The sequence below is a fragment of the Gymnoscopelus microlampas genome, assembly GCF_963454915.1.
Source record: "Gymnoscopelus microlampas genome assembly, chromosome: 14".
In the NCBI taxonomy this organism is placed as follows: domain Eukaryota; kingdom Metazoa; phylum Chordata; class Actinopteri; order Myctophiformes; family Myctophidae; genus Gymnoscopelus; species Gymnoscopelus microlampas.
In genome coordinates, this window is record NC_139951.1 from 18356226 (window position 1) to 18372211 (window position 15986).

General features: G+C 40.4%; 1 protein-coding gene across 3 annotated transcripts in view; it reads left to right on the top strand.

The window, feature by feature from the left end:
* plce1 (phospholipase C, epsilon 1) overlaps positions 1-15986 on the top strand; it is a 113274-nt gene that overhangs the window by 26147 nt on the left and 71141 nt on the right. For all 3 annotated transcript variants that reach the window (XM_084079341.1, XM_084079342.1, XM_084079343.1), the window contains exons 5-6: positions 12057-12265; positions 13214-13356. In XM_084079341.1, coding sequence (XP_083935467.1) covers positions 12057-12265; positions 13214-13356 — 352 coding nt within the window. The remainder of the gene's footprint in view (positions 1-12056; positions 12266-13213; positions 13357-15986) is intronic.

The window sequence follows — 15986 nt, forward strand, 5'->3', positions numbered from 1 at the left end:
ACAAAGTATTTGGTAAATTTAATATTGGAAATGTATTCAGCTGTTTTGGCTTACCATCAGTTTGATCTCTTTGCCAAAGAGATTGTGTGCCATTTGGCTCACATTTTTACCCCAGGCTTTGTGAGCATATCTGTTCTACTTTCCTTTTTAAACGGTAATGTTGGAGAAAAATGAGACTTCGATTAATCAGAGGTTTAGCTTGACTCTTTAAAACAATTGTGAAAGGTAACTCTGATTTAGACCTAACTACAGCAGACATTTCATACGCCATTAAAAGGGCGTGAGAAGTTCTTATGCAGTTACAACTAATGTTATGCTTCTGTGGCTAAGAAGAGAAGCCAAGTTATATTTTATATATATAGTAAGAGGGATATTTCATCTGCTACATTTCTGTTGTGAACTAAAATGAAGATGGGATATGTTTTATGTATAAATAGTATTAGGGATATTTCTTCTGGTTTATTTATGTAGTAAAACTAAAATGAAATATAGCTGCAAGCAGCGATAATACGGGGCCAGTGAGAGAGAGACAGACATGGAAACGAGAGAGAGAGAGAGAGAGAGAGAGAGAGAGAGAGAGAGAGAGAGAGAGAGAGAGAGAGAGAGAGAGAGAGAGAGAGAGAGAGAGAGAGAGAGAGAGAGAGAGAGAGAGAGAGAGAGAGAGAGAGAGAGAGAGAGAGAGAGAGAGAGAGAGAGAGAGAGAGAGAGAGAGAGAGAGAGAGAGAGAGAGAGAGAGAGAGAGAGATGGAAACAGAATGGATAGATTGGACATCTCAACCTATTGCCCTTAACAGGAATCGAACTCTCAACCTTCGGACTAGGATAAGGATAATTCCTTTTAACAGGTCGTTCATGAAAGTCCTTGTGGTCTTGTTTCCAATGAGAACCTGTGAGCAATTAGGGGTTAAGAGTCTTGCTCAGGGACAAATTTCATTTCATCGACGCATATGCTGGGATGGCCTGGAATCGAACCTGGGGCAACCAGGGCCTCTGGTTCCCTAGGCGTGCTCACTAACCACCCAGCTATGGCCGCCCCATGATAGGCTAATAGGCTGCAACACTACCTATAGTGCTATAGCTTTGTCCAGGCTGATGTTGTCTGTTGAAGATCATAAACTCTTGCCTTCTGTCATGAACCAAGCCAACACTAAGATCACTCGTTCACAAACCATTTACCAATAGAGAAATTGTATGTCTCCTCGCTACCGAAAACAGTGAAAGCAGCCGATCTACAAGCTCAGAAACACGTTGCTATCTGAAAAGTTTTGAGATTGTAGATCGGCTATTTTCAGAATGAAGTATGTCATACATTGAGAAATCGTACTCTCAAATAAGCATTTCAGGTTATCTTTACCATTTGCACATGTATTCATTGATACAGTCATGTTGTTTGCAATTCAACTTAAATTAAGTCTGCATCAAGTGAGGCTTGAACTGGCGACCTTGAGATTGTGAGGCACTCATTTAAGGGAGACGCCATTGGACCAACAGACAAGGAACTATGAAAAAGGAGATTACACAGATGATACAGTTTCACGCAAATAGCTGAAAAATCCTGGGTTTAAGTGTTTTTCAAACTGCTCAAAATTGCAGACAATCTACGGGCGGAGCTTACTGGTCAAAGCGATAGATGTGTTCCTCATGAGTCAAGGCACATGTGTAAGCAAGTTTCACGACTTTCGGCCAAACGAGGCATGACTTATGCCTGTTTAAAGTCTGCCTTTTCAAAAAATTGCTATAGCGCCCCCTTTTGGCCAATTGGAGTAAGATTGGTTTCAGTGATATTTGGAATGACCCTGTACATTTCTGCAAAGTTTCAAAGAAATGTGAGTCTGCATGTATGTTTTAGGCACAGATGAATAATTTTCATAAAACTGTAATAGTTAAAATCTATCTCCTCCTGGGATTTTTGAGCAATCTGCACGAAACGTTTAACACTTGAACTTTGGACCTCTGCCTACAAAAAATTCCAACGGATTTTCCATAAGTGAAAAAATGCAGAAGTTATGAGCCAATGGCTGTTTTTCATATAATTCAAAATGGTGGGCGATCTAAAGGTCAGAGGTCAAAAGTCAGACCACGAAAGTTGTCGGGCATGAAGAGACGCATGTGTGTATCGAAGTTTCATGGTTGTAGGTCAAACAGGGCATGAGTTGTACTTGTTCAAAGTTGGCACTTTCAATTGAGTGCTATAGCGCCACCCTTTGACGAATGAGTGTGAGAATTATTTCTTGGTAGTTTTTCATGAGCATCTACCATATGGCCGAGTTTCGTAAAAAGCGTATGCACGGTTAAGCCAGAACTGGCAAAAACAAGTATTTTTCAAACTGCTCAAAATTGCGGAAAATCTAAGGGCGGAGCTTAATGGTCAAATCGATACGTGTGTTCCTCATGAGTCAAGGCACATGTGTAAGCAAGTTTCACGACTTTCGGCCAAACGAGGCATGACTTATGCCTGTTTAAAGTCTGCCTTTTCAAAAAATTGCTATAGCGCCCCCTTTTGGCCAATTGGAGTAAGATTGGTTTCAGTGATATTTGGAATGACCCTGTACATTTCTGCAAAGTTTCAAAGAAATGTGAGTCTGCATGTATGTTTTAGGAACAGATGAATAATGTTCATAAAACTGTAATAGTTAAAATCTACAGTATCTCCTCCTGGGATTTTTGAGCAATCTGCACGAAACGTTTCACACTTGAACTTTTGACCTCTGCCTACAAAAATTTCCAACGGATTTTCCATAAGTGAAATAATGCAGAAGTTAGGAGCCAATGACTGTTTTTCATATAATTCAAAATGGTGGGAGATCTAAAGGTCAGAGGTCAAAAGTCAGAGGGTGAAAGTTGTTCAGCATGAGGAGACGCATATGTGTATCCAAGTTTCATGGCTCTAGGTCAAACAGGGCATGAGTTGTACCTGTTCAAAGTTGGCATTTTCAATTGAGTGCTATAGCGCCACCTTTTGACAAAAGATTGTGAGAATTATTTTTTGATCGTTTTTCATGACCATCTACCATATGGCCGAGTTTCGTAAAAAGCGACTGCACGGTTCAGCCAGAACTGCGAAAAGTGGCAGAAGAAGAAGAGACAGAATACTGCCAATAACAATACGGTTCCAGAGCAGAGCTCTGGCCCCGTAATGAAATATTTTACACATCTATTATAAAGAAAGCTCTTTAACCACTCAAAGATGACATTTCCGTATCGTGTTGTATTTCCTAGTGAAACCAGAGCTGCGTGCATCTCAGCAAATCACAGCAATGGGGGCGGGGTTGAACAGCGCCAGGGTTTCCAACCTCCAGACACTGGCTGTATGCGCACCTTTTATCCGACTATGAGCCCCTCATTTTGGGGTTGCCGAGTACCATCATCATGCCGGATCAAAGTAAAAAGAAAAAAATCAAACAAGGCACTTCTGAATCAAGTTTCTGTTGTAGTGTTTAGTTATAAAAAGAGATGATTTGTGCAGCAGCCATGTTTGTTTACATTCAACATGCAGCACCGCACTCTAGTGTCATCTCGACAAAATGAATCATAGCCTGGTGTGGAAGATCGATTGACAAGATATTATTGGTTAAAATTGGTTAGTACCTGCTGCTTCAATACTACTTGATGTTTTTGTTTGACAGGAAGTAAGTCATCGAAATTGGACTTTGGATATAAAATGTAATAGATTTAATATGCAGATATTTTCTAAAAGGGTGAAAAATAAGTGATCTTGAGATTTTGGAAACTGGACATTTTGGAGAAGTTTAAGAATTTGTGTTTTGAGAGACCCGAAAAATGTCTCCTATAATAATGACTTGCCTAAAATAGAGATGCCAGGTTGAAAGTGGTCAATTCCAATCAAAACAGTGTATTTGGGGCAGTGAGCTCAGAATGCATGAATGTTTACGATAGTTACTTAACCTGCCCTGTGAGCACAGAGTCAGAGACGTCTGACCTCAGCTCAGAGTTCGCAGAGACACAGTTCTCCTGACTCTGGTCCCCTGTTTGACCCCGACTGACCCTGGGTCAGCCCAACTCAGCCCCCACCCACCATGGTGCTTCTAAAAGTAGACCAGACTGAGTGCTGCAGAAACGCTTCGTCTTTCTTTTCCTTGAATGATGGTCGCATTAGGAGAATGTGTTGACTGGTGTTTTCAATGTGTGTGTTTGTGAACTTTTTATTATTTTGTTTGTGTGTACATTTGATAGTGTACCTATATGTGTGCATATGACACACACACACACACACACACACACACACACATACACATACACACACACACACACACACACACACACACACACACACACACACACACACACACACACACACACACACACATACAGTATACATAACGTACAAGTTTTACACAAAACTGCTCACGTCAGAAACAGCTGTGTTATGTTGTGTCATATGACCTCTGCCTTCAAATACTGAAGGGTCAATGGAGAGGTGCGTGTGTGTGTGTGTGTGTGGGATACAGTACATGTATAAAAATACCCAAGAGTGAAATGTTGTCCCCCCTCGCTGCTTTATCATTGGCATCTGTGTGTGTGTGTGTGTGTGTGTGTGTGTGTGTGTGTGTGTGTGTGTGTGTCAGAGGGGTAGAGAGGGGAGAAGGAATTTTAGGACAGAGACAGAGGGGGGTCAGAGACATCAAAGGGAAGAGGGCATGCCGATTCCGGGTGGTGTAGAATTGGAAGTGGCGATACAGTACTGTGTGTGCGTGCGTGCGCTTGTGGCCCATCCTCGAACACACACACACACACACACACACACACACACACACACACACACACACACACACACACACACACACACACACACACACACACACACACACATGCTGTCCGGCTCATTTCTATGCAGCTGTGTGTGAGCGTGTGGTACAGGTATGTGTTAATGTGCGTGCGTGTGTGTGTGTGCACGCTTTTGCGTGTGTACATTCCAGCTCAAAGTTCAGCAGATCTGTGCTGTGCCCGTGTGTGCGTTTCACTAATCTGTGCCCAGAATGGCTTGTTGCCAGGCAGAGAGCTTAGCTTGGCCAGGCAGCGGGAGTGAATGGCAAACTCATTCCTAATGGTAGATTAGCTGTACTCTGGCTGTAGCTGGGGAGTCATAGAGCAGAAGGATATGGGTGGGCTACTGTACTGTCTGTAGGTCCATTTATTTATTTATTTTCATTCTGCGTCTAAAGGCTAGAGTCATGGCATATTATGTCTGTTATGAATACACAGTCAACTTCTTAACCTGCACCACCTGGATTTCACTTAACCCATTCAAACCGGGGATGCAGCCGTGTAACCACTTTATCCATATTTTATACTGGGCCGAGTACATCTTCAGAGCACTTTTATGTTTATTTTTATGATGAGTCAATTGATTGTGAATTAATTAATGTTATATTATCATCAAATTCTTAAGTGTTTTGCCATTTATTTGGGCGCTCACAAATATCGTATCCTCACAGGATAAATATCCTCACAGCCCACAGGTGGGCCCCGGCCCACAGGTTGAGAACCACTGCCCTTGCTACTGGCCAGGCGAACGTTCGATGAAAAAAGCAGATCTACGTCTGCAGATTAAATGGGAGCTATATGGTGTGCAGATGTTTCTGTCTCAATTTTCCTTGGATCAGATCTGTGACATTCTGGTGAAAGGATTGTGTCTCTAACCACTTGCTTCACGACTAGTGGTTTGCTATAACCTTTGCTCGCAATATTCCAGTTAACCCCTTTTAACATTGATGTGAGCTTATAGATCGGCTATTTTTGCATTTTTTTGTACGAAGAAGACGTATACTGCTCAAAAAAATAACACTTTGATCCCTTAATTCTTTTGAGTTTTTTCATGAACTGTGTACATACTGCTAACGAAAAAACTCAAAAGAATTAAGGGAACAAAGTGTTCCCTTTATTTTTTTGAGCAGTGTATATAGGGCTTAGCCACTTATACACTTGTATACTTATACATATACAAGCCCTAGAGGGCATAGCAGTGGTTATTTTGTGGTTCCACTCAAATTCACTCCATTCATTTTTCCCTTAGAGATTTCCAAAAATATTTATATCAATTATTTTAAGCCTAGAACAAAGCCATCCAGGGTCCTGGTGAATCATGACCATAAAACATTCGATTCTGTGAAGAAGATTTTTTAAATATTTAATTATATGATGTACTATATTTAATAAATATTATCCTTTTGTTTTGCGGTTTTTAAATTTTTTTTCTCACAGAATCAAACGTTTTATGGCCATGATTCACCAGAAGCCTGGATGGTTTGATTCTAGGCTTAAAATAATTGATATCAATATTTTTGGAAATCTCTATGGGAAAAATGAATGGAGTGAATTTGAGTGGAACCACAAAATGGTCCCCACTGCTATGCCCTATATACTTAGTTGATTAGGGTCCCCAGGGCTCTATTTCCCTCTACACCAAATCTCTTTGCCGAAATTGGCCGATCTACAAGTCGTGTTACAATGCGTTGTAAGCATGTAGATCTGCTATTTTCAAATGTTCGCCCCCAGAATCAGGACGTTTAGGGTTCAAGTGGTTAAGTATGTTGTAAATCACTAAACGTCCTACATTTAAAATGGTTGAACCCTGTGCTTATTTAAATCATTTATAATGATTTTATTGTTACAGTGATTAGCGGAGCCAGACTTTGCTCTTATCCAAACATTTGAACTGAAAGGAGGTTGTGTACTGTAGGTTGGCTGTGTGCACTCACAATGGTGCAGTTACTTAATGTAAAGAGAAGAGCTCATTGGGAGCTGACTAATGCTGTTATAATTTACTGTCATAAGCATTTACCGTACAGAGACACAGTGTAACATGAGATACATTTCTGTATAAGTGGCAGCTGACTTGTATAGCTATCCTGTAATTAGTTGAATGGCCGAGGCATTGACAGTGAATTCACAATGACTCCCTGTACCCCAACTTAATGTGAGAAAGTGGGAAGTAGTTATATGGAAGATGGAATTGATTGAGCTTCGTGGCAACGAAGCCTTCAGGCTTATTCATACTTCATCAAACGACCCTGTCGTACGTCAAAAATGACGTATATTCAACTGATAAAATGGTGGACGCTTTCAGTTGAAAATATGTTATGCGTCAGTCGATGCCTTTTGTCGGATGACGCAGTCATTTGACATTGTATGAATTAGCCTTTACTGGTACTCTAGCTTATAGGTAGGTTGATAACCTATGACTCAGTCTTTACTGGTTAGTGGTTATAAATAAATCATGTTTCTCTCTGTCTGCCTGCACTACAGGGAACTGCTTCATTCCTCCTTTAGAGACACATATCTAAGATTAGAGGAGAGAGGGTATCATCTGTTGTATGCTTAATGAGCTCCCTGAAGTAAGACCACGTTCAAAGTGTGTGTTTGTTCCCTGTGTGTTTGTTCCCTGTCGGCTGATCACTTGCAGGGCTGCAACTAACACTATTAGTGATTATTCTATCAATTACTTTTTGGATTAATTGAATAATCAAGAGCTTTGTCTTTTTGGGTGAAAAAATATTTATCAAAGAATAGATTAACCACTTGCTTAATCAATACTTTGTTACATAACTGTCGTGCAAAAATTGTGAAATTAATTGATGAATTGATGTGTTCCCCTGCTACCGTGTGCCTTGGTTGTTTTATGAACCCTCCATGGTGTGCCACTTCTGAATGATCAGAAAATGTGAAGGATCAAAGAATTATCTCCTGAAAACAGTGTAAAAGTTCTAGAGTATTATTGTGTGTGTGTGTGTGTGTGTGTGTGTGTGTGTGTGTGTGTGTGTGTGTGTGTGTGTGTGTGTGTGTGTGTGTGTGTGTGTGTGTGTGTGTGTGTGTGTGTGTGTGTGTGTGTGTGTGTGTGTGTGTGTGTGTGTGTGTGTGTGTGTGTGTGTGTGTGCGTGCGTGCGTGCAATGACACCTGCTATATGTCCATCAAAAAAATCCCTATAGTCTCCTTTGTCACCACACACACACACACGCACACACACACACACACACACACACACACACACACACACACACACACACACACACACACACACACACACACACACACACACACACACACACACACAGAGAGTAATGATCCATCCATCACTTTGACTGTGTGTACTGCACAATACAAACTAACAGTGTTTATAGTAGTCCCTTCCAGTCAGGATCTATGTAATGTTATCCATTAATTACTGACCTTTTCTACTGATCTTATCTTGAGGTACCCTGATAAAGTTCCAGCTAAATGCGGGTGGAAACCTCATATGTCCAAAAAAATTACTTTTCAGGATTCAAATGAAGAAATAGCAAAAAAAAGGGTGTGTTTGAACTTGTAGATCGGCTATTTTTGCAACTTTTGTTTAACACTGTACTGTAGCATGATGAAGTAGGGAATTTAATTTACTGGAAAACCCCCCCATATAAACATGAAATATGGAGATGAGAGGTTTCTGCTCGACTGCAATGAATTGTTAACTGGAATAATAAGGGAGTTTGTAGAAGCAACAAGTGCAAAGCTTCAGGATGATTCAGTAGCAGTTCAAAGCAAATACCTGAGAGTCATTTGCAACTATGATTTGTTGCAGTGGTGGAAGAAGTAACATTGTTTTGTTACTTGTAAGTAAAAGTACCAATACCACAATGTAGAAATACTAAGTAAATGTCCTCAAAAAGTAAAAGTTCAAAAGTATTGGCATCCAAATACACTTAAGGTACCAAAAGTAAAAGTACTCATTATGCAGAATATTTGTCCAAATCTTTTAAAAATAGCTGATCTACAAGCTCAGAACTTGTCGTTTGGCTATTTTCAAATAGCCAAAGTATAAAATAGGGCTTAATTGGTTCAGGTATGTTTTGTAATAATAAGCTAAGTTTTCAAACAATTGTAGTGGAGAAAAAGTACAATTTTTGCGTCAGAGATATAGTGGAGTAACAAAATTGCACAGTACTGATTTGTTGTATGTCTCCTACAAAGACCACTTCATTATACCAGGAATATACAGTAGTATAAAGGTATGTCTTGACAAGTATAACTCTGGCTTTAGTGTCCCAGTAAAGGCCAGAAGAAGGAAAAAAGGGCCTCCACTAATTATCCGTCAGCTCTGCCATCTAGATGTAGATAATCCAAGCATGAGTGCTATTTAGGGCCTTGGTCAAGTGTTCAACATAAACAGAAGATGTAGGCCAGCTTTGCAGCATTAATAAAGACTCTATTAGCTTATGTCTGGGCGATATGTGCTTCTTGTTTTCCAAGGCATACAGTATAATGATATTTGAATTGGCCTGTACATGTGCTTGCTGCTATGTACACATATGTTATGTTTTGTGTGATGAAATCTCTTAAAGGGGCTTTAATTTAGTATGGGTCAGTTGCAGCAGATGGTAATGTTTTTCCTTTTTCTTTTTCTTTAGCCAGTTCCTGTCAATGCTGCTACTATAGTCTATAATACTACTGGGGAGACAATATTACACACTTTCAACCTGACATCCCTATTTTGAGCATGTCAATATAGGTAAATAATAAAATAGAAAAATAAAAGAATAGCATATCTGCAAGCTCACAGCATGATGTGAGGACACTTTGTGAGTTCATAGATTGGCGTGACACCATCATACGACAATGTATAAAATAGGGCCTAATAGGCATGTCATAACAGGCAAACATTTGGCAAAAATAGCTGATCTACAAGCTCACAAGAATAGCTTACAGATTTCATTATTGTCGCTGTAGAGGCAAGTGGTTAAGGAGTGCAGTGTCAAAAACCACAGCATCCAGATAATAGATGTGAAATATTCCTTTTTCCCCTGTGTGATAGAGTTGTGCTAAATAAACAAATCATTCCTGCTAGTGAGAAAGTGTTAGTCATAACATCCATCTCTTGACCGGGTAATCCCTTGGAGTCAGTAGAAAATCCTCTTAAATGAACAGTCATTAGACCCAGAGAAGCAACGCAGTGCCAAAGGTTTAGACACCAACTGCATTTTCAAACTGCCTGTTCTGTGTGTGTTTATAGCTGTTTATTTCCCACTGAGGCGCTTTTATGTCAAAGATGACACAGTAAGTTGAAATGCTTGAGCCTAATAAGGATAAAAGACAAAAAAACACCTTTTAACTGCTACAGTTTTGACTGGAACTGTTTGGTATTACCAGAAAAAATGATTCAGTAACGATCAACATGTTAAAAGAATGCACTTCTGGAAAGCCGGTCAGAAGGTCAGTGTTTAACAGGCCAGTTGAAGAGAATGGCTTCGAGGAAATGCCCGTCTGTCTCTCTTTCTTTCTTTTCTGGGTCTGTCTCTCCATCTGGACGTGCATACAGTCTTGTACATGTCCCGTCTCTAGGGATGGCTTAGATCTGACAACAGCCATGCCAACTCCCCATGCAGGAAACCCATCCCATTGAGACAGCTAAGTGTGTGTGTGTGTGTGTGTGTGTGTGTGTGTGTGTGTGTGTGTGTGTGTGTGTGTGTGTGTGTGTGTGTGTGTGTGTGTGTGTGTGTGTGTGTGTGTGTGTGTGTGTGTGTTCTAATTTAATTAGAACAATAAACAAAGTGGGTTAAACTGGAATAAAAATGCAATCAAATGTAATGCTACACTTCGTGAGATTTGATAATGATGCACTATTTTGCAATCATTCTTTTTTCCTTTTACACTAAATAGCCAATGTTCCTTTTGTATTTCCTGCTTTTGATGTTATTGCGCAAATATTTTGTTTCTTCCAATATTTTTGCTATGATTTGCTATTCTAGTACCCTACTCCATGAATGCCTTTACCTACAGTTTGTGTGACAAAAGAACATGTTATTCCTCCACCAATCTGTTGCCTAAGATGACATTGTTTACAGGGAAGGATAGACAGACAGACAGACAGACAGACAGACAGGCAGGCAGGCAGGCAGGCAGGCAGGCAGGCAGGCAGGCAGGCAGAGGAAAGAATACATAGATGAAGGCAGAAGAGGGGTGGATGCAGAATGGGGAGAAACGCCTGTAAGTTACAGAAGAGAGGGATTAATGGTTAATCAGACTATTTGATTTAGTCGATTATAGAAACATTATCAGAATGTTTTTGTGTCGATTTGTGGATATATAAGAACAAATATATATATATTATATTATATAAAAGCTTCTGGATTATTTGATTAACCTACGCTAGCAAGATTAAGTCTGTTATTGGCTCTAATAGTTGGTTTAAATATATTTTTGGTTAATTGGAGGCAGCTCTGCTGCCCTGGTTCCTTCTTTCCCTCAATTCCTTCCTTCCTTCTGCAACATTTTCAGGCAGTGATGAAAGACGGTGTTTCCAATAATTAGACTCAGCAGTATTGTTTTCATTGTACTCTGGGTCCTCATATAGGCCCTCTGTATCGATTTCGTCCTATTTTTGCCAACTCCCCGTCCCTGCCAAAGACATTACCGTCCATTTGCATCGCCACTAAATGTTGCTGTAATGGCTTTCTTCAGAAGTTTGACGTCTCTCGAGGGTCACTTACACTGTATGGAGGCGTAATGATTCAGTAGTTTCAGAGAAGCATTTCTATTTGAATGACTTATGGACTCAGTTCCCAGAACAGTTTGAAGTTTTCAAAAGACTTGGTTTAATTTATATTAGTGATAGTGATAGTTATACGTTTTTTTTTTTTTTGCAATATGGATTCATCTGGGGCGTAAGATTCAACAAAGTCAGAAAATTTGCATTGTGAGCATTTTTGCATTAGATCTGCTATTTTTGACAGATTAACCCTAACTAAGGACATTAGTTACTATAGTTAATTTTGTAAACACGCAATACGGCTTCAGTTACAGTAGTTATCTTTTTTTGCAAAGCCTCGTTTTTATTTTAATTTCAGTTAACTACTGTACAATGTTTTTTTATTTTTTTATTCTAGTTTTTGTTATTTTGTTAGCTATTATAACCCTGCTTGACAGAGATGACTCGGGCTCAAAGTGTTCCTTTCATGTTCACTCAGTTCATTGTGAATGGGAAGAGAGGACTTTTCTTTCCCTTCGCACTGTTGCCGTCCGTTCTGTGACGAGAGAAACTCATGTCATCATCACTTCCCAACAGGTTGTGCAACACATATTAGACCAGGAAGAGGGCAACCTGATCCATCCCTCCAAGAAGCTCCTGCTAGCCTGCCCTGGATGTGTGTGTGTCAGAGTGGCTCGCTGGTCAGTGCAACGGTCCAACACAAGCTCCTCTTCCATTCCCAGTACCTGCTACGGTCCCAGTCCCTGCCTAAAGCCCTGGTGTGATCCTGCATCTCAGACGCCCAGGTCAGTGGACACTTCTAGTACCTTTTAAAAAAAAATCTTAGCAGAAAAGATGTTGATGAGGAAGAAAGGCCTGATCAAACTAGAAACCCTCTGGCTCTGCCATTCCCAACCTGTGGGCCAGGGTCTACTAGAGGGCCGTGAGGATATTGCAAGTGGGCCCCCAAATAATAGGCTCTATGCACAGCAGCCATATTGGAAAGAAATTGGGCCTCTTCTTACTTCCTTAACATGTTACCAATAATACTAATTAAGGCTCTGTTCCATTCTGGTCTCAAAGTGTGGTCCAGGGAGGGGGTTCCAAATGGCCCCTTATGGGTGTGTAACTCTGAGAGTGTACAAATGGAACCAAATGGACCCGTAAGGGTCCATTTGGTTCCATTTGCACACTCTCAGAGTTATGGGAGTCCTTGAAATTAAAAAGTTTGAGAACCACTGTGCTACACTAAATGGAACAGAGCCTTCATTAGTATCATTGGTAACACCTGTGAAGGCCCAATTTCGTTCCAATATGGCTGCTGTGCATATAGCCTATTGGCAAAACACTAAGATCTTTATGATAATATAACATTAATATTAAAGAATTTAATGTAAAAAAAAAAAAGACATGGTATTTGTTCTTTAAAACCATGAAGAATGAGTTTTCATTGTGTTACACAATTTTGTAATGTAAAGCAAAGGGCCTCTGTTCGGACTGAAGCTTAGCCCAAATTTGGAGTCAAACGGGGAGTCAAACCAGATCCACATTGATCCACGCCGTTCCCATGTGGATCCCAATATCCACATGATTTGATTATTTTTCTTCAGAAACTAGAACATGTACAAGCGCGACACGTTCTGAGCTTGTAGATCGGCTATTTTCGGCATGCAGCATTTGTCGTACGACAAAGTATAAATCAGGCTTGTGTTAATGAATGTGTATTTACTGCGTGTGTGTGTTTGTGTGTTTAGGTTTTACCGTGCCGCGGGCCAGAGGACATCAGTGTGTTCCTTACTGAGCGGAGCCCTGCTGGAGGCCACAGCTGCCCTCGGTGCTCGCTCTGCCCTGCCCTGTCCTGCACCGCAGGGCTCCACCGGACACGCCGTGCTCAAAGGTGAGTTTGACGGTGTATGTGTGTGTGTGTGGAAATGTTTACTGGCTCACTTAGTCGTCTGTAATGAATATGGGCGGCAGTGGCTCAGGAGGTACATCGTAAAGCACTTTGGATAAAAGGCGCTATAGAAATGACAGACCATTGCACCATGGTAGACGGATGCTTTGAGAAAAGCTAGCAGAATGAGTGGTTATTTTGCGTTAATGATAATGTGCTTATGTGTCAAATATAATAATTATAATATATTTATTATTGTTAATAATAATATATTGTATCGTAAACTTTTATATAATGCCATGCCTATAATGACATGCCCAAAAATAGGGATGCCAGATTGGAAGTGGCTAAAACCTTTATTTATGCTGGGAAGCCCAGCTGAGACCAAATCAGCCTCAACACTGCTACAAATTCCAGTTTCTAGTTAAAACCAGTATCTCCTAAAAAAAAAGAGAATATAAAAAGTAAGATACTAAAATATGTCAGAAAGAGAACCTGGATGATCAAACATTTGGATGTTGAAACAAAATGGGTGATGCAGTGTGACACTGGCTGAGTGTGTTTTGACATGGCTGAAGGATAGCAGTCTGTAAATGGCTGGGGTTGAGTCACTGTGGTCCCCTGTGGTTTGTCTGTCCTACATTATCCCTGGACACAGCTCTTTTCCACTGCAAGAACTTAGTCAACCATGCCATGTAACATATTTCACACGTTCTGGATTTGTTTCCATATACGCTACGGCAGATCTACAAGCTCATAGCGTGGCACCAAGTTGTAACATGAGTTACAAATGTTCACTTAAAGGGATATTTCACTTTCAAAAAAACGTTTTGTCATTTTATCGTCTACTCAGGCCCTTGTGAGTCCCCCAGACAGTTTTTAAGTTGCTCGATTCAGTATTCAGATATTTGATATTAATTTTATCAGACACGCCCCCTTCCTATACAAACCCATTGTAACTTCAAACTCCATTTTAACCATGTTACTGTAGATTCATCGAAAACACACATCCTTGGTTCTGGTGACTCATACCGCCCCCTAATACGCGAGGGGGCCGTGTTTTTTCAATTACTTTTTTCATTTATTTAAAAAAAAAATAGGAAAATGAAAAAAATAACATACAATAAAAATAAAAAATAAAATAAATGAAAACAATTATCGGAAAAACACGGCCCCCTCAAGCATTAGGAGGGCAGGGTGAGTCACCAGAACCAAGGACGGGTGTTTTCGATGAATCTAACATGGTTAAAATGTTCTAGAAAGTTTCAGGTTAAGGAAGATTCTGAGTTACCCTTCATGGTCAAAAAGAGACACTTAATGCTTCTCAGGACAGCAGGACAGAGTCTCTGGACCCTGCTTAATCCCACTGGTCACCCTGTTCCTCTTCCTCTTATCACTTTCTCTGTGTGTCTCACAAACACACACACACACACACACACACACACACACACACACACACACACACACACACACACACACACACACACACACACACACACACACACACACACACACACACACACACACACAGAGCGAGGTGAAAGCTTTGAGTCTTCTTGCCACATCAGAACCACTCCACAGCCCTGTATCTTCTTCACATCAGAGCATACTGGAGGTTTCAAGAGCCAAGGTCACTTCAAAGATGTGAACCAGCCTCTTTTGATTAGCTTCAAACAATACCTTGACCACACACCACACACACACACACACACACACACACACACACACACACACACACACACACACACACACACACACACACACACACACACACACACACACACACACACACACAGTGACTTGGTATTGTTAGCATTTCTCCTTGAGACTCGGCTGGAAGCTTCTAGCTTAGAGAATAGGAGATGAAGGCAGACACCATTTTACTGGGATAGATGCTGTGTATCCTGTGTGTTTTTTTTAGGACTAAATGTGTCCCTTTGGCTTTTGATTTAAATGTCCAATCTCCTGTGTGTGTAAGTAGGTAAAGCGTGTAGCAGTGGATTTCTTTTCCCACATTAATATGAATGCCGTGGACCCCATCTAAAAATATTTTGTGCCAGGGACTTTTTTTTTTAATGTTCACAGTTTTTTTTCATTTTATGATTGGTACTTTACTTTTTTCCCTTATGTAATAAACATCTACATCAACAACAATAATAATAACAAGACAAGACATACATTACAAACAACAAAAGCACAACAACAATAAAGCAAATCATAAGTACAGTGCACAGAAGCATAGCGCAGTCTACCTCAGCCATAATCCAGGCAAGTCTTTCCTAAGAGTCTTTTGTGGTCAATGAAGCTCACTCAGAGCCGGAAACGTCATCCAAGTCCCGACACATGCAGATGATAATGTCCCCAGTTTAGGTCATATTTGTCCATCTTGTTGAGCAACCTATAAGACAGTCTCTCATATGCGGCCAGTTGACCCAAAGAGGTGAACCAAAGAGACGGTTATGTTCACAGTTTTTGAAGATGTTTTGAAAATAGCAGTAGCAAATAGCAGTAGCAATTGTGAGCCTGTAGATTGACCATTTTCAAATAGCCAATGTAAATAAGGTTGAAGTGGTCAAACAGATTTTCATTATATTAACTCATTTTGTTGGACCCCCTTGAACCCCCTTGGACCT